The 18504-nt window shown below is 37.9% G+C and overlaps 1 protein-coding gene across 1 annotated transcript; it reads right to left on the bottom strand.

Annotated features, from left to right (window-relative positions):
* Positions 1-202: 202 nt before the first annotated feature.
* LOC128535868 (RAS guanyl-releasing protein 1-like) lies at positions 203-17756 on the bottom strand. The gene is made up of 15 exons (XM_053509944.1): positions 17392-17756; positions 15684-15789; positions 14616-14678; positions 10993-11124; positions 10702-10855; positions 9743-9916; positions 8861-8977; positions 8219-8494; positions 6350-6430; positions 3475-3584; positions 3140-3284; positions 3022-3058; positions 2213-2347; positions 1708-2003; positions 203-546 (listed from the first exon to the last, which is right to left on the bottom strand). Exons 1-15 carry the CDS (start codon positions 17465-17467, stop codon positions 406-408), a joined length of 2043 nt encoding a protein of 680 aa, XP_053365919.1. The 5' UTR covers positions 17468-17756; the 3' UTR covers positions 203-405.
* Between the last annotated feature and the right edge of the window lie 748 nt (positions 17757-18504).

The raw sequence follows: 18504 nt of genomic DNA, 5'->3' as shown, positions 1-18504 counted from the left end.
CAGTTAAATAAAGTAACTATTAATCATAAAGTAGGTGCAACTAAGCAAGTCGTTATTACACATACCCAATATGTGTTACTAGTCTGCCAGCTGTTACATATCAGCTTCTTTACACAGATATTGTAGCTACAGTGCTGGTGTACAGTCAGAATCTCAAAGCTGCTCTGAAATGAATAATAAAAAAACTATTAAAATTACCATACATATTATTAACAACAGATAATTTGATAGCTGCAGATTTGCAGAGGAATCTGCTTTTTGTCTGAATGTGTCGTGAGTTAGTGACCCTGAGTTGATGATTTAGGGACATTATAAATATATTAGGGTGAAGAGGATCACTATTCTAATATGAGAGTCAAGGGCCGTCCTGCGTTTTGAGTTCATACAAACAAAAGGTTTACAAGATCAAGAGGAAGAAGAGGAGTCATCCTCCACTGGACGGAGAGTATGCCGCTTCAAGAGCGTTTTAAGGATCTCCACCTCACGTTCTGCTTCTTTTAGCTTGCGCTGGAGCCTCTCGTTGCTCTTCTGTAGAGAATGATTCTCCTAAACACACATCGGACAGGCACAGTTATTCCATACAGTCACAAACCGTACAAATAGATACAGTATACAATGTCTGTATATGTACACTGTATACTGTATAGTCTCTTCTGGTTTGTCTCATCAACATTCAGTGTTTCAGTCTGCAGATCATCCTCTCACAGGATTTTTTTTTTTTTTTGTCACCATTCTGTGTGAAATTCCCAGATCAGCAGAAATCCTTAAACCACCCCATCTGGCACCACCAAATATGTGCCAAAAGTCAAAAAGTTTACACTTGGTCTTCATTCTGATGATTGATCACTCGCTTATTTTCTACCCCGGTTTATCCTGTGTACAGGGTCGCAGGAAGCCAGGAGCTTATCCCAGGTGACTTCGGGCACGATGTGGGGTACACCCTAGAAGGGGTGCCAATTCATCACAGGGCATACACACAATTTTGAGAAAAATTGTCAAAGGGCAATTTTGGGAATGCCAGTTATCCTAATCTGCATGTCTTTGGACTGTGGGAGGAAACTGAACAAGCTCGGGGAGAACATACAAATGCACACAGACCTGAGGTGGGAATCGAACCCAGACCCTGGAGGTCCAAAGTGTCAGTGATAACCACTAAGCCACCTCCTGATGTGCTTGACCTGTACCTGCATGATTTCTTACATTATGCTTCTGCCACATGATTGGTTGAGTTAAGGTTACTGTTTATCTCAGTTTATTAAAGTGTAAACAGGAGCATTGCAATAAATTGCTGTCCCACCCAGGATGTATTCCTGTCCCACACCCAGTGTTTATGAGATGGATGCACTTCTAGATGCACTAAACTACTAAACATCACACATTCTGTCGCATTAAATACTCCAAGACCTGCCGCTGAAAGGTTCCTTAGTAATATCTTTCTCTTTTCATACACACTACTTTTTCCCATCAGGGTCATAGTGAATCCGGAGACAAACTTGAGGAAAGTGTGCATGAGGTGAGGGTACACCCTGGATGGGCCACCATGCACATTCACACATTAACTCACACACATGCACAGGAACCTAAAACCCTACACCAAAATTGAAATGATGGTATGTTTTTTTTCTTTTTTTTAGTAAAAAAAAAAAAAAAGCCTTTTAACAGAAATATATATATTTAACATGTGTATCATGTTGAAACACCAATAACCTTCTCCAGAGCTTCGTAGGTCGGCTTGTTCTCCTCAGCAGGGTTGAGTGAGTTGAAAGTCTTGTTAGCACACACCCGTTTGCGCTGAGGAACAGGACTCGGGCATGGTGTGCGAGACGGACCACTTGGACTCAGCAGAGAGGCCTGCACGTGGCTGGATGATGAAGTTCCGTCTGTCTGAGTACTTCTGTGCACCATAATGGTTCTTGGTCTCACGCCCGGGCTGAACTGTTTATGGCGCTCGGAGTTGTCAGTTATAGCAGTGGGTGGATATACGAACTGAGTTTCATCTGACCCTCAAAAAAAAAAAAAAAAAAAAAAAAGAGTTGAGTATTAAATTCAGCTGACATGCAAAACTTTCTCAAAATGCTTCAACAGTTTTTATAGTCTGGTTCAATCCAAAACTGGCAGTCATTATCAATCATTTAAACCATTGAATAAATTGTTGATTTTTATTTTTTATTCTAATAATTAAAATGTTTTGTTGCGTTGCACTTGATCTCACCGTCATGACCACGTGTTGAGGTATCTGGTGTATTAGATGGTGGACTCCAGTCTGCGTTGCTGCTTGGTTTGGCGTTCTTTTTACACTCGAATGCTACCTGCTCCTTGCAGGATTTATGGCAGTTCATTCCACAGTCTGTGGAACCACAAGATACAGTAGTATAGCATTCCCACCGTACACAACCAAAAGTTAGTGGACATTCACGAGTGCACTTTGCTAATACGTATAAAACTGTCCAATCTTCAGGAAAGGCTAGATTTTGGAATGTTGCTTTTTTTTGGATTTGGGGTCATTCAGCCACAAACCGATGAAGTAGAGCCTTCGTTCATGAAATTCTTTGTTCTTCCCATGTCCCAGCTTCTTAATCAGCCATTATACAGATCAGACCAGATTAAGGGCCTTGCTTAAGGGCCGAACATCAGTAACTCAGAACTTTAACACACTGAGCCACCATTAGTTCCATCCAAAACACCTGTGGACAAAGGTCAGAGCTACAGGCCATTCGAGTTTTCCATTTCAGTCTTGGCAGCCATGCCTTGAATTATCATGCTGGAACTGGTTTGGGCTTCTTAGTTCCGATTAAATTAGAATAAGGCCTACAGCATACAAAGATATTATATACAATTGTATGCTTCCAACATTGTGGTCAATTTTGGAGGAAGAAATACATTCGGGTGTGATGGTCAGGTGTCCACAAACTTTTGGCCGTGTAGTGTGTGCAAAACATAGCATAAAGTTGTGCTTTTCTGTTTAGAAAAAAAAAAAATCATTAAGTAAGAAAAGGAAATTGTAAAAGAATGAATGTTCACCTCTGCATCTGTAGCCTTGCTTAATGACGCCCCACAACTGCAACAGGATTTAAAAAAAGGCATTTCAGTCTGACGCAACCCACACAGCAGCGTGATCATGTCTGTCAATGTTACTTACAAATCCTGAGCAGTTGTCACAGAAGGTAGGTCTCATGTATGTGGCTTCCTGGAAGTTGTGCGAGAAGCCTAGGCCAAGTTTGGAACAGATGACGCTGGCCCGCATGAAATACGCTGTGATCTCGTCCCTGCTGATGAATCCGTCTCTGCATTGTGCGGCAAGAAATAATACATATTACATGACTGGTAAATGAAGCAACACATATAAGGTCATGTGTCCACAGGGACACGCGGTTATACGGTACAACCAGATCCGATTGGACCATCGAGTTAGAAATTCTATTTTACATATACAAACATTTCTTGCTGCAATTTTAAGTCATGTTTGGTACTCACTTGTCCTTGTCTGTAACACAGAATGAGAAGGGAAAGCTCGCAGCAATTTTTTCAAAGTCCTCCTGGGAGATGAAGCCCCTTTCATCATGATCATAATTCATAAATACAGACTGCCAGAAAACAGAGGTGAAAGCAAAAAGAATATAAAAATTACACAAAGATAACACGAGTTATGCATACAAAATGCAGTTTTTAAATTATGATTTTATTTATTGAGGGAAAAAAAACTGCCCACAACCTGCCTGGCCCTATGTGCAAAAGTAATTGCCCCCTTGCTAAATCATGTATGAACTGTGATTTTTGGAAAGCTGAGTTACATTTCTTTGCCACACCCAGGACCGATTACTGCCAGACCTGCTAACTCAAGGAATCGCTTAAATAGAACCTGTCTGACAAAGTGATGAAAAAAGCAACACATATACCGAAACTTCAGAATAGAAACAAAGAAATTGACAGTATAAGTCTGAACATTATCCACAAAGGAAGAAAACCTGGAACAGTGGTGACCAAAATTACTTACAAAATGAATAACATGTATGCACAAAAAAATACAAATAAAAAAAAAAATCATGAAGGGGGCAAATACTTTTTCACGGCACATGAAACCTAACCTAATTATTCTTAAAAGCAAAGGAAAATACAAGGAACAGTGTTTATGCCTCATGTAACACTCACATCAACCATTCTCTGCACATGTTTGCTGATGGTTTTGGGATCTGGCTTGGGAGCCACACCTGAAGCCCAGTCCGCCACCACAGGGGGTCTGTAAGGAGTCGCTGGCTGATGCAAAACAACAAAGAAAAAAAGGGGGGAAAATACGTAACACATTTTTATTCATACTCAGGATAAAATTCCATGGCACAGTAAAAACCAGCCAAAACCTGTTAAAAAATAAGAAATACAATACACAAAAGATTTTCATTTTTCATTTATCACATGCAGAACCTGGATCTCTCTGAAGAACTCTTTTGTTATCTGTTTAGTAAAAAAATGGATTGAGTTTTTCAGAAATGGAAACTAACTTGTCTTTCCAGCAGGGATTTTTGGTTATCAAAGCATTGTGGTGATGTTAACTTGGCAGTGGACCTTGGAACGGTTATGGACGTTGCAACAAAGTAGGTTTTCAGTTGTTTTTCAAAGATACAGTAAAATGAGTTTCATGAAATGACGTCGGAACAACCTTGACTACATGACGATGAGATGATATTGAACGAATGGCCCTAACAAAATGTTGCAAAAAATGACTTTAAAACAATATTGATACCAAATTCATGGCCTCCAGACACTGAGATGGGAGGTCCGCACACCTAACACTAGACCACTAGGGAACATGCTGCTGATGCTCATAAGTGCATGTACATAACGACAAAAACCACAAATACCAGACAAGAGCAATTTGGTAAAATATTAAATAGGAAAGCAGACAAAAGAGCAGACAAAAAAATCCACTTAATGTTTGAGATTTGTACTATAAAAGTGGGCACGATACAGTTTGGATGCTGTGCAAAGACCGTATTAAAGTACAGTAGTTTAAGAGCCATGATGCGCCTTTCTGTAATGATTCCGAACACTAAAAGATATGAGACATACTGTAAGATACACACACTGTGAGTGGGAAGCTGTTGAGTCCTTCCCAGAACTCTAAAACCTGTTTGAGACCTAAGGGACTGTAAATGTAGCTGAACACTGTGGGAATGGGTGTTATCATTTTTTTCCTATACTGATAGAATTTTCTGCCAGTAGCAAATACTTATAGTCAGTCTGCGGCACGGTGGCTTAATTGTTAGCATTGTTGCACCTCAAGGGTGCAAGTTCAGTTCACACCTATGTATGCATGGAGTTTGCATGCTCTCCCTGTGCTTGGTAGGTCTCCTCCAATAGTCCAAAGACATAAAGATTAGGCTAATTGGTATTCTCGAATTGCCTGTAGTGAGTGAATGAGCATGGGAGTGTTTGCACCCTGGGTGGACTGGCAAACCATTCAGAGTCCAGACCCCCTGCTACAGGATAAAGTGGTATAGACAATGAGTGAGAGAGTATCAGTCAGTGCTACTTTTTCAATCTCTTCTACCTATAATTTTGAATGGTCATAGCATAGGTCAACATACTGGTAGCACGAGCCATGTTATTTTTAATGTTATCAGGAAATAATCCCTATTGCTTTATCACTGGTAGCCCTTTCTGCCACTGTTAATCTACTAGTCGACTTTTAAATTAACCATGCAAAAAAAAAAAAAAAAAAAAGACACAATAAAACACAAAACGAACAAACCAACACCAAAACCACAAGTTGCTTTGATGGAAATTAATGGGTAGGACTAACTTCCAATTCCATCATTTTGGGGTTGCATTTGTAACGTTGTGCTTCAGTCCTTTATTCAACATTACCTCAAAGTCATTTTATTAAAGTCATTCTAACAGTGTTGTCCTGAGAGTCAACGTCACTGCAACAGCCATCCAACCTCAGGGCTCCTGCTCGGTTGCAAAAGTGATTGTAATTATAAATTGCACTGCATTAAATTTTTTATCACCACATGGTAATCAAACCACACTGAAATGCAAACACTGTTTGAAGATGCTTTAAGTAGTACTGTCTTGTATTTCCAGGAGAAGCTTTTATCCATATATGGTATATAAAAGGTATATATATTTTTTTTTGTCTCATCGTGTTATAATTCGCACTGCACTCGGCTTTCCACAAAAATAGGCACAACGAGACTACTAAAAGCTTACAATAGGATTTAAGTGATGTGGCACAGAACTCCGTAGTTAAACAGAGTACGAGCCCTCTGAATAATGTCCATCATTAAACTCTCCAAACACTGTCATTTCTAATAAATCTGCACCCCACACACACTCAGTTCGCCACACTCACAGGCGCTCTGTGGTTCCTCGGCTCCCTTGCGTAGGACAGCTCATAGATTTCATCTTCGGTGTAGTACAGGTCAAGAGACAGCTGTGTGGGAGAACCAGCAAAACATTTCTTAGTCATTTCTCAGGAGAAACGATGTAAGCCAAGAGAGGACAAGGGATGTTTCTTTTTTTTTTTCCATCACCCACACCTAGACTGAATGAAACAGTATTAATTTTTAAAGGTTTTTGTCTAACATGTAAAATACCCGCATGACTCACTGCTTCCAATAACAAGAGACAATTCAGAGAAAGAGAAATCACTCCAGAAATCAGTTGAAATCACATAAAAAGCTAAACTGTTTTTGTTCAATGATACAAAAAAAATTCTAAAATGAAGTGATTTAAAAATGACGTGGTGTGCAGATTTAAAATGTATTCTGAGGAGCAGCTGATATTCTATTAAAGTTTATATATATATATATATATATATATATACACACATATACACACACACACACACACACACCTAAAGGATTATTAGAAACACCTGTTCAATTTCTCATTAATGCAATTATCTAATCAACCAATCACATGGCAGTTGCTTCAATGCATTTAGATGTGTGGTCCTGGTCAAGACAATCTCCTGAACTCCAAACTGAATGTCAGAATGTGAAAGAAAGGTGATTTAAGCAATTTTGAGCGTGGCATGGTTGTTGGTGCCAGACGGGCCGGTCTGAGTATTTCATAATCTGCTCAGTTACTGGGATTTTCACGCACAGCCATTTCCTTGGTTGTAACGAGTGGTTATTTCAGTCGAAGTTGCTCTTCTATCAGCTTGAATCAGTCGGCCCATTCTCCTCTGACCTCTAACATCAACAAGGCATTTTCACCCACAGGACTGCCGCATACTGGATGTTTTTCCCTTTTCACACCATTCTTTGTAAACCCTAGAAATGATTGTGCGTGAAAATCCCAGTAACTGAGCAGATTGTGAAATACTCATAACGGCCCGTCTGGCACCAACAACCATGCCACGCTCAAAATTGCTTAAATCGCCTTTTTTCCATTCTGACATTCAGTTTGGAGTTCAGGAGATTGTCTTGACCAGGACCACACCCCTAAATGCATTGAACATTGAAGCAACTGCCATGTGATTGGTTGATTAGATAATTGCATTAATGAGAAATTGAACAGGTGTTCCTAATAATCCTTTAGGTGTGTGTATATGTGTGCTTTGCATAGGATTGACTCTCTGTCCAGGGTGTACCCCGGCTCGTGCCCTAAGTCTCCTGGGATAGGCACTAGGCCCCCTATAATCCTGTACACAGGATAAAGCGGTATATATGATGAGTGAGAGAGTGAGTGCAAAATAGATAATAACATATATATTTAAATTTTCTGAGATATTAATTTTTGGTATTAATTGCCTATAAGCCATAATCATCAAAATGAAAAGAAATAAACACTAATAAAATCTGCTGTATAAGTCTGTGTGCAATAAATCTATAATATGAGTTTTACTTCTGATTCGAATTACTGAAATACTGTATATCTGAAAAAAAAAATTCTATCATATAGTAATATATATTAAACAAACAGTGTCACATTGGCTTAGAGGTTTTCTGAAAGTAAATAGGGGGAAGAATACTTAAAAGAACACGTCCTTGCAAATATGAAACAAAAAGTGGCTCTTAGTTTCATATTTCACAACATGTCTAGTTCTACTGTAGATGCCCTCACACCTGCACAACACACACACACACACCTCAGCAAATATAATAGTTTTCTCTATGTTGCCAATTCATATGTGTAGTGCCATAAAAAGGCGAACTGAATTAATAAGAAGTGTGTTCTAGGTATTGAGGGAACAGAATATAAAGCGATTACTGACGGTCAGTAAGTGCACCAGGTCTTTGTTTGCATCCAGCAGTGGTGGATTCTGCTGTAGTTGGATGAGCTCGTTTATGTGGTTGTAGAGGGCCTGAAGTTTCTGCACATTGATCTTGCCGTTATCCACGTAGTCAGTCATGGCCTCGTTCACGGCGATCAGGTCCTTCAGGTGGACCCCCAAGATAGGAATCTTGAAGCCTGTGGACTTGCTGTATGCTTGTCTGTAATTCTCGTAATTTCTAGATGACGAGAGCAGATCGGTCATTTCATTTAGAACCTGTGGAGAAAAAGAGCCTTGAACAACTCAGTTTCTGAAACTGTCTGATTCATCCTGAAACTCTATTTCTGTATGGTGCTTCTGCACTTTCTGCTGCTGCAGACAGTCCTACATGAAAATGCTACAGACGTCTTCATCCTCACTTTGTTTTTTTTTCCCTTGTCACTGTTGATTAGGCATCTAAATCTACATGTAGTTGTTTTTTTTTAAACGTTCTTTCTAACATTTTCTACAGTTACCGTAAAACATCACTCAATGAAATTCCATGATTTCAAAGGAAATGTAAAAAAAATGTTCTACGACCATATCCATGAAATTCAGGTCACGTAAAACAATTACGTACGAAAAGTACGACTGATTTCATACCTTGGTGGTTTCATGTGGCACGTGCGTACATGTGTCTTTTAGTCGGGAGATAGACGTGTGACACAGGCCACCCACTACCGCCATAAGAGAGTTAAAGTTCTGCATCTGATGGAGGTTCTGCAGCAGTAGAATACAAATCATCACACTACACACAGAAAATATGTATACTGTAAGTGATCTGCCTTTTTGTGATTTTTGCTACTAAATGGATGTCAACAGCAACATATGACATATTTTATATTCACTATAATAGAGGTACCATTGCTCAGCCTAATGGGACATTCCACTGTGGGTTTCCCTGACATCCGATAAAGAAACTCATTACACGTTTTAGATTACTGGCAGAGTTAAAGTTTAAATCTTATTCATTTATTTATATATGTGTAAAAGATTATATATATATATATATATATATATATATATATATATATATATATGTGTATATATATATATATATATATATATATATATATATATATATATATATATATACACTGTATTAACGTGGCTCGAGAAGTCTTGAGAAGTCTCAGTTTTAGCTAGACCTCTTTCCAGCACACTGAGGGTGATAATCATCTCTTCCCACATGCAGTATCGTCACTAACACAGGAAATTCCTTTTCTTAAAAGACAGAAGACAGCACCATTATACTAATTACAGTACACAACACTGAACATTTAACCCGGCACAATCCCATGCTTAAAGTGAGCCTGTACTCACTGATACTGTACACACATTCTTTTGCTCTTTTGACTACCGAAGTTAGTTTTAGGTCCACTATTACAACATATACTACTAATATCAAATCAGATGGTAAATGGATCAAATACATTCAAAACCTGATTGTGGAAGAACATCATGGTGATGTAGCTGACATGTTACCTGTGCTACATAGATGAACTTGGTGAAAACCTCGGCTCGGAGCTGAGGGGTTGGTCGACTGAGAACCATGAGCTGGACCCACTGGGAGATACCATTGCACAGTGCAATAGAACGCTCCATCGTGGGGTTTTCTGACAAACACTCATTTCGGATGTACTTCTGGTAATCTGCAAACTGAAATAAATAACAATTCTTACATACAGTGAATGTATATTACAGACTCCTGACCTGAACCAGTGTTGGACAAGAGGAAACACATTCCTGAATTTGAGTAAAAGGAGAGATATCTCAGATAAAATATTAATCAAGTAAAAGCAGAAGTCATCGTTTTACATAAAAGTGAAGAAGTAATTGTCTTTAAATTTACTTTTGAAATAGCAAAAGTACTGGGGTGGATTAGCCCCAGTAGCCTTTAAGTCATAGGAAAAGTGTCTGACTGTTTGTGCGTACTCCCAGACTGTGAGTGTGCCGGTTTATTTCTGTCTGCAACCTTCTTATTTTAAATACCTACTAGAAGTTTAAGAATTTCGTGGAGGGAAGGCAGATTATGTGTAATATTGGCGAGATTACCGCTTCCAATACTACACATCACCGTGGTTATGTAACGCAACACTATAACCACAGAAATGTAATGCAGTAGAAAGTACAGATATTTGCTGTAGCATGCGGTGGAGTAAAAGTAAAAAGTATCTACTAATAAAATTACTCGCTGTGGCGACCCCTTTGACCCCTTTGGGCGCAGGTGAAAGACCAACAACACAATAAAACTACTCAAGTAAAGAACAAACTATATGTTCCTATATGTGAAATATGTTCTTAAAGTAGTAAAAGTACTAGGTTAGCCCCCCCCGCACTCAAATACACACTTCCTTTTATAGATTTTTTTTTTCCCTGAATAAGAAAAAATATGCATTTCATCAGTTTTTATTAAAAAAACAAAAAAACAAAAAAGGACTCACAGAGATTCTGCAGAAAGATTTGAACTCCAAGTAGGTGAGATGTTCAGCCAACTCCACTGGCTCCAAATGATCAAAGAGCAATGAGACTTTTCTCTTCCTGCTGCTTCTTACCTTGATTTTCTGACTGGATTTGTGAGACCACACTCTGTCACCCCTAAACCAGATCAGAAGAGATTGGACATACAGTAAGAATGAAGTATTATTTGCAATATAATCAATATCCCAGGAAATATTGTAGTATTGTCGGAATAATTATTTGAACACAAGAACTGAAATCATTACAACACTGACATCCACTTGGCGTGCAGTAAAGAGCAGAGATTCTCCTGCCCATGTTCCCTCATAAGTTCCTTAAATTGCTCCAAGGTTCCTGCCAGACAGCTGTGCAACTGGAACATGGTCCAGAACTCACTTATCCAATACCTATAGAGAAAATATGTACAGTTCACAAACTGAGGTATGTTTGCTTTTGACGTTATCATCCAACTTGTCAAATGCTATTGTATTTTTTTTTTAAATCTAAATTGAGCCCCCACCCCAACCCACAGAAAACTGTTTATGCTCAAACTAGTCAGCAGATAACATAACATTTTTCCTAAATTATATTAGATATTCATCAGCATTTTGCATAGCTCTAAGCAGTACAAGAGAAAACAAAAAGGACAGAGTAGTCTTTAATAAACTGGCTTGTTCATTCATAAAACCCTTATTCTATTTAAAGCTGTGGATTAAGGGTTAAGTTATGGAATATCTTGCATTCTCATAAATTCAACAGTAAGTCTTAAATACAGGTGTGGTTGATTGTCTGCATAGAGAGAAGACAAAGATCATGAGATTATTGAACTTTTATGGATTTCCTTAAACTGTTTTTTTTTCTTCAGGGCAGAATTATTTAAATACATTTTTAATAGAAGTAAAAGTAATCTGATGCACAATTTTTAATAAAAATGATAAATTTTCACAGATCAACACAGGGTCACAACTATACATACAATGTAAATAATAAATATATAAATAATAAATAATAAAAAATATATACTGTACACACACACACACACACACACACACACACACACACACATATATATATATATAGATATAGATATAGATATAGATAGTCTTATGCAAAATCTTAGGCACCTTTTGATAAATAACAGATTTTGGTGATTTTTAAATTGAAAAGATGTTAACACAGACCCTCTTGAGAATGGAAAAAAAATGCACAAAAGTCTTTCCATTCTTGTACTTGGGATTTTCTCCCATTCTTCCTTGCGAAAGGCTTCTAGTTCTGTAATATTCTTTGGTCGTCTTGCAGGCACAGCTCTTTTTATCTACCCACAAATTTTCAATGATGTTTAAATCAGGGGACTGTGATGGCCATCCCAAAACCTTCAGCTTGAGGTATTCCATAGGGGATTTCAAGGTATGTTTAGAATCATTGTCCTGTTGTAAAAACCATCCTCTTTTTAGCTTTGCCTTTTTACAGATGGTGTGATGTTTGCTTCCAGAATTTGCTGGTATTTGGTGCAATCCATTCTTCCCTCCACCCATGCAACGTTTCCTGTGCCATTGGCCACAACACAACTCCAAAACATGATAGATCCACACCCCTGCTTAATAGTTGGCAAGGTCTTCTTTTCATGAAATGCTGCTCCTTTTTTTCTCCAAACATGCCTTTGCTGATTGTGGCCAAAGAGTTTTATTTTAACTTCATCAGTCTACAGCACTCACTTCTGTAGATGTTCGGTTGCAAACTTCTGACGTTGGATTTTATGATGGGGACGCAGGTAAGGTTTTCTTCTGCTGACTCTTCCATGCAGGTCTTGTGGAACGGTGCACCACCACGCCTGAGTCTGCTAAATCTTCCTGCAGGTTTTTTTGTAGTCAAATGGGGGTTGATTTGTCTTTCTGACCAGCATAAGAGCAGTTCTCTTTGAGAGTTTTCTTAGTCTTCCAGATCTCATCTTGACCTCCACAGTTCCCCTGAACTGCCATCTCTTAATTACATTTCTCACTGTGGAAACTGCAAGCACACAACACTTTGCCATCTTCTTGTAGCCTTGTCCTGCATTGTGAGCATCAATAACTTTTATTTTCAGAGTCTTACACATAGTTGTTGAGTGTCTGCAAGTGTGTGCACAAGGTCAAAAAGAGTCAAAATATTTGTAAGGCTTTAAAATTGGCATTTACTTATGACAGCTGTCATGCATCAGATCGAACGAGCTGATTAAGATCTGAAACCTTACGACTCTGGAGCTTTTAGGGTGCCGAAACTTTTGCACAGTGCCATAATAATGTTTTTATTTTTTGTTTTATATTTATAATAAGTAACTATGCATCAATATTTGCTGAAAATATTGTGCATTTTTCCCATTTCCAAGAGAGACTGTGTTAACATAATACAAAATAGACAATGATCGAAACACCCAGCAAGTCCATGTCTATAAATAAAGAAAGAAATGGAGGTTTTGGATTGGTCTAGTCAAAGTCTGGACTAAAATCCAACTGAGATCCTTAAATAGGTCGCTCATACTTGAAAACCCTCCAACAATTAAATTAATTATGCATACAAGAGTGAGCCAAAATACCTCCACAGCAATGCCAGGGGCAAATACTTTTTCACGGCATTGGATAGATAGATAGATAGATAGATAGATAGATAGATAGATAGATAGAAAACACAAACACACACACACACAGTTGGAGCAGCATAAATAAATAATCATAACATACAGTATAGTTCAGAATCAAATGAATACACCCACCTTGACTAGCTCTTGCTAAGACACTGCAAAAGTCTTAATATATCACAGAAAACACAAAACATCAGCACAATAGAGATGCATTTTATGTTCGCCTACTGCATTAGAGATTCCCCTGACTGGGCTCAGAACCGAGTCAATAGAATCACAGAAAACCTTTACGATGTGACCTCAGTGCAAGTTAAACTAATCAATTATATCCTAGTTGTACAGTTTTACAGTATGTAGCCTGCAGCTGCCGTCATTTTATTGTCAAATTATATCCAGTGTTATGTAAGCTATCAACACAGGATAACAAACATAAATGTAATACTAGCCTTTTTCAATATAATACTCATAGATAGAGAACATACTGTATCTTCATTTCTGGTCCTCTTCCTTTCTTTTTTTTTCTAAAAATTCACACCTCCATTAAAGTCTGCAGCTGACTACATGGACACCGAAAATGCCTTCTGGAGGAAAGTTTTGACCAGAAGTATGTTTGGAGGAGTGAAAAGTGAAGCAGTCAAGTCCAAGAACATTGTACTAAGTGTTACGCATGGTGGTGGTAATATCATACTTCTCAGTAAATGTTCTGTCCGTATGCCAGTATGTATGTCCGTATGTCCCTCCAGATTTCGTCACAGCATCACAAAAACTGGACAGAATGATTTAATGAAACTTTCTTTAGTCTGCTCCCGTCAATGGTCGCCACATCGGACCATCTGATCCGCACACAACAACATAAGTACAACTTAGCATAAACAAGGAGTAAGATACTCAACCTTACATAATTTCCTTGTATTAATAAATTAGACAGAGAGTTCTACGGTACAGAAAGACAGGCGGACGTGTCCATGGGCTTCAACTTGAAAGAACTGTCAATGTGTTGATGTACAGTATACAGTATATATACATGAAGGACATATACAGTATGGACATTTACATAAAAAATTCATGTAAATGTCCAACCACAGCTGTATGTTTAATTTTTTCAAACAAAGAAAACATTTTTTGCTGAAAAACCAAAAATTGATAGCTGTCACAGTGTTCATTTATGAACTATTAAGATTTCCGTGTGTTGTGGTCCTTTACAGTAAAAAAGCAAAAAAAGTCAGTGCAAGTAGTTTGTTATAGATAAGGACAAATTAGCAAGACAAGAGGAGAACCCACCGAATAAAATAGCAGATTTTCAGGCATGCTGCAGACTTTTCACCCTCCAGTGTATTTTGAAAGGTAAGGAATACAATTTAAGGAACATAACCATAAAAAAGGAAGGTTTTTTTTTTTTTAAGCAGCATACAACACAAAGGCAATAACTTTGCTAAGTTAAGGGTTTACATATTATGTATTTACTCAGCTGTTCAAAATGATTTATGGCTTCATGGCAACTGTCTTCGTCGATAAGGGAAGCTACTTTTAATGAGAACTTCTTTTACCCACAAGCACATTTAGTAATGGCAATCAGTTTGGCATTACTAAACATACTAGAATACCTGGAGAGGACCATGTAATCCTCATGCAGATAGACCGAATTCGAGATTCTGACCCCAAACCCTGAAGGTGGGAGGTGACAGTGCTAATCACTAAGCCAGTGTGCCACCCATTTCTGTCATGCAGCACATAAATTCCCCAAATAAATTCATTTGCAATGACAGTAAACAAGTAAATGAATAAATGTATATCATCCATCCATCCATCCATCCATCCATCCAGATGACCCACTTCTTCATGCAGCTTGCACCACCTTAAAAATCACATGCTCCCTAGGATGGCCCAACATGGGCAGTCTTATCACTATGAGATTACGATGAATAGTACCGCACCCGCCCTAACAGTTGCTACAGATGTTCTTCCTTGGAAAGACTAAAGACTGCAATTGCAAACAACCGGTGATAACTTCAGTTTGATATGATAGATTTAAAGCTCTAATTCAAGTTCCTTTTGGCACTGGTTAACTCTATAGCATACATTTATAGAACAGAAAATGAGTCTGGTTCTTTTCAAGGTCTTTTCCTCATGTTGCCTCTGTGAGTTTTTCCTTCCTATTGTCTCTGGCTTACTTTTCTGGGATAAATTTAAATGTTATATCCACATTTCAGTAAATTGGCTTTGTGACAATTTTATAGACAATGATATACAGTAGTTATGTGGAAGTGCTATAGAAATATAATAGAATAGATTTAAATTAAAGAACACCAACAAGTAAGAATTTTTCGAGTGGCTGATGTGAAAGGATATAGGATAATCAGCTTGTCCAGTAGATCTTTGGAGGACAGTAGTAATCTGTGCATGGTGAGGGTGATGTTCAAAAGATGGTTGCTTTGGCAAACATTACCATCGTCATCTGTAAAGGAAGATATTACAAGAAGACATGCACAGAATTTGTTTAGCCTTTTAATGGATTTCTGAACAGCCCTGCATGCTGCTGTAGGTTTGATCAACCCTGCCTCGGCCATCTACAGTTCTTTCTAAAGACCGAAACTGGTTCTAAACAGCTAGTGTAAACCTTCGTCACTTTAACCAGGAGAAAGCATTTAGTGAAGATGCTAGCACCATGAATACAATCCACTGTGTTCAACATGCTCCCATGTTAACGAACAAGGCCTTTTTTTGTTCTGCAAGCTTCATATCTGAACATATACTGTATGTTGCATATGCACAAAACTCTTAAAATTGGGTCCTTTCAAAATATTTCCATCCATTTATCTAGGAACTTTTGTACTCCAACTAGGACCATTGTATTTCCATTTGTACGACCATGGTAGAAAATATTCCGTGCCCCCTTACGGGGAATTTGGAAACGCCAATTAGCCTCATCTGCTGGTCTTTGGACTGTGGGAGGAAACTGGAGTACCCAGAGAAACACCAACCAAGAACGGGGAGAACATGCAAACTCCATGCACACAGACCCAACACGGGAATCAAACCGGGGACCTGCAGGGCGACAATGCTAACCATTAACTCACCATGACACCTTCACCATAAGTAAATTAGGAACAGTCAAGAAAATAAAATCAGAGGCTTAGGGAAAAGATGTCAGGCATCATTAATGCACCATGCTGCATGACACACTCTTTGTGTTTTATGTCTTTCTCTTTGCACTTGTCTTGTGAAGGGTGGGATGTGATATAGGGGGTATGATGTCATGCTATTGATTCAGCCCTCGGAAAGCTTCAAAGACTGACCATTATCAGAGAGGCCTCATTCGGAGAAGTGACCTTTCTAAAAAATGCAGCGGCTTCCAGGTAATCATATCGGTCCGGTTGGATTTTTTCACCTTTCAAAAGGATGCTTAACCACAGGATCCTTTCTGATGTCGGAACTGAGCACCCAGACCTACCATATTGAAATTTATCTTATACTACAAGACTAGCATTAATCTTTTTAATGCAAGCCAATTAAACCTGATGTTTAATCTCATTTATTGCAGCGACTCTATGTGGACGTTTTCCTATACTCACTGCAACAAATTAAACAGACTGGAGACTTAAGTATAATATACATCCATATTCAGGTATGTCAGCCAAAAAAATATATAAACACTTCAGGGAATATTTTTTATAATGTACATTATATTAATATAATATTAATAATATTATCATATATATCAATATATAACATATAGCAATACATTTAGTATCTAAATATGTATACTGTATATATGAGGTTTAAAGAACTTTTTAATATTATACTAAAATCTTACTATTATATGATGCCTATTAACTAGAAAACATATATAACCCCCACAATACTTGTTTAGAGCTAGAAAAAAAACAAAGACAGTTCACTCTTTTTATTTCATTAAACATGTTTAATATTCCTTCGTGGTCACAGACAGCCAAACGAGGTCATGCAGTAAATTACTGAATGAAATGAACAGATCGTGGCCTCGTATTACCCCGCAGGAACATCAGCACAAGTCAACAGAAGGAAACGGATCACATACCGAATGACTGGATGCTTGCCTGAATGAGTTCCTCCCAGGAAGCTCCTTTAGTAAATTGTCCCAGAGTGCTGCTCATGATTGTCTGTGTCTTGACCTTAATTGGGTAAATTGAGTAGTTATAGTTGAGCAGTTGCTCCAGCGGGTGGATGTAAACAGCACAGAGATAGCTATGCCCATTCCAGTGGAATGAGAGTACAAGTGGGTGAAGGAAGCCACGCTGTCTGTGTGTGCGCGTGTGCTTGTGCGCACAGATACAACTGAGTGAGTGAGCACACAAGTGATTGATGTTTCTGTCAATAAATTCCTGGTAAAAATAGCTAGAATAGATAGTACAACATAGATGGAAAAGGAAAAAAAGAACAAAAATTGTTTTTTACAAAATCTGCCAGACTTGTAAAACAAAATGTAGAAATCCATTAAAACCATACATTTAAATAAATGTAATAACAGGTAAACTTTAAAAACTGCATGCTATTTAATATTTCAATGACTCAATTAAAAACTTGCAAAAAAAAAAAAAAACTAATTTGACCACTTTTTTTTATCACTAGATGTATAGAAAATAGTAAAAATATGTTTTAGTATACCTAGGCTTGGGTTCAATTCCCACTAGGTCTGTGTGCATGTTCTCCAAGTGGTTTAAGTTTTGATGCATTGCATTCTTTTCAAATTCAATATCACATTTTATTAATTACAAATTCTATTACTAAAAATTAAGTGAAAGGACCCAGATGTTGGTGTCCACAGGAATATAAAATTGCCTCTATAGCAATGACCGCTAAATTATTATGCCTTAGTCAAAAAAAAGATGTAACATGAATACTGCAATGCAACACAGATGTCTAACCTCTAAATGATCTCCAGGAAAGTTTCTAGTACATATTGTTCTAGTAAACCATTTGGAAGTATTGAAGTTACTTCTATTGTATTTAGGACAACATACGGTAGCAGCTGATTGTCACAGGTTCAATAGGTCATCAGTTAAGTTCCTGGAATTTGTTATACTGTAGTTCCTGTGTATTGTGGCTGTTTGCACATGATGATCCTTTAAACTAGCTCCATATATAAGTATTTTCTAATTAATACTATTTGTATATTTATGGGAGGGTAAAA

The sequence above is a fragment of the Clarias gariepinus genome, chromosome 13 (assembly GCF_024256425.1).
Source record: "Clarias gariepinus isolate MV-2021 ecotype Netherlands chromosome 13, CGAR_prim_01v2, whole genome shotgun sequence".
In the NCBI taxonomy this organism is placed as follows: domain Eukaryota; kingdom Metazoa; phylum Chordata; class Actinopteri; order Siluriformes; family Clariidae; genus Clarias; species Clarias gariepinus.
Note: the sequence above shows the minus strand (reverse complement) of the source record. Positions and strands in the feature narration are given on the sequence as shown.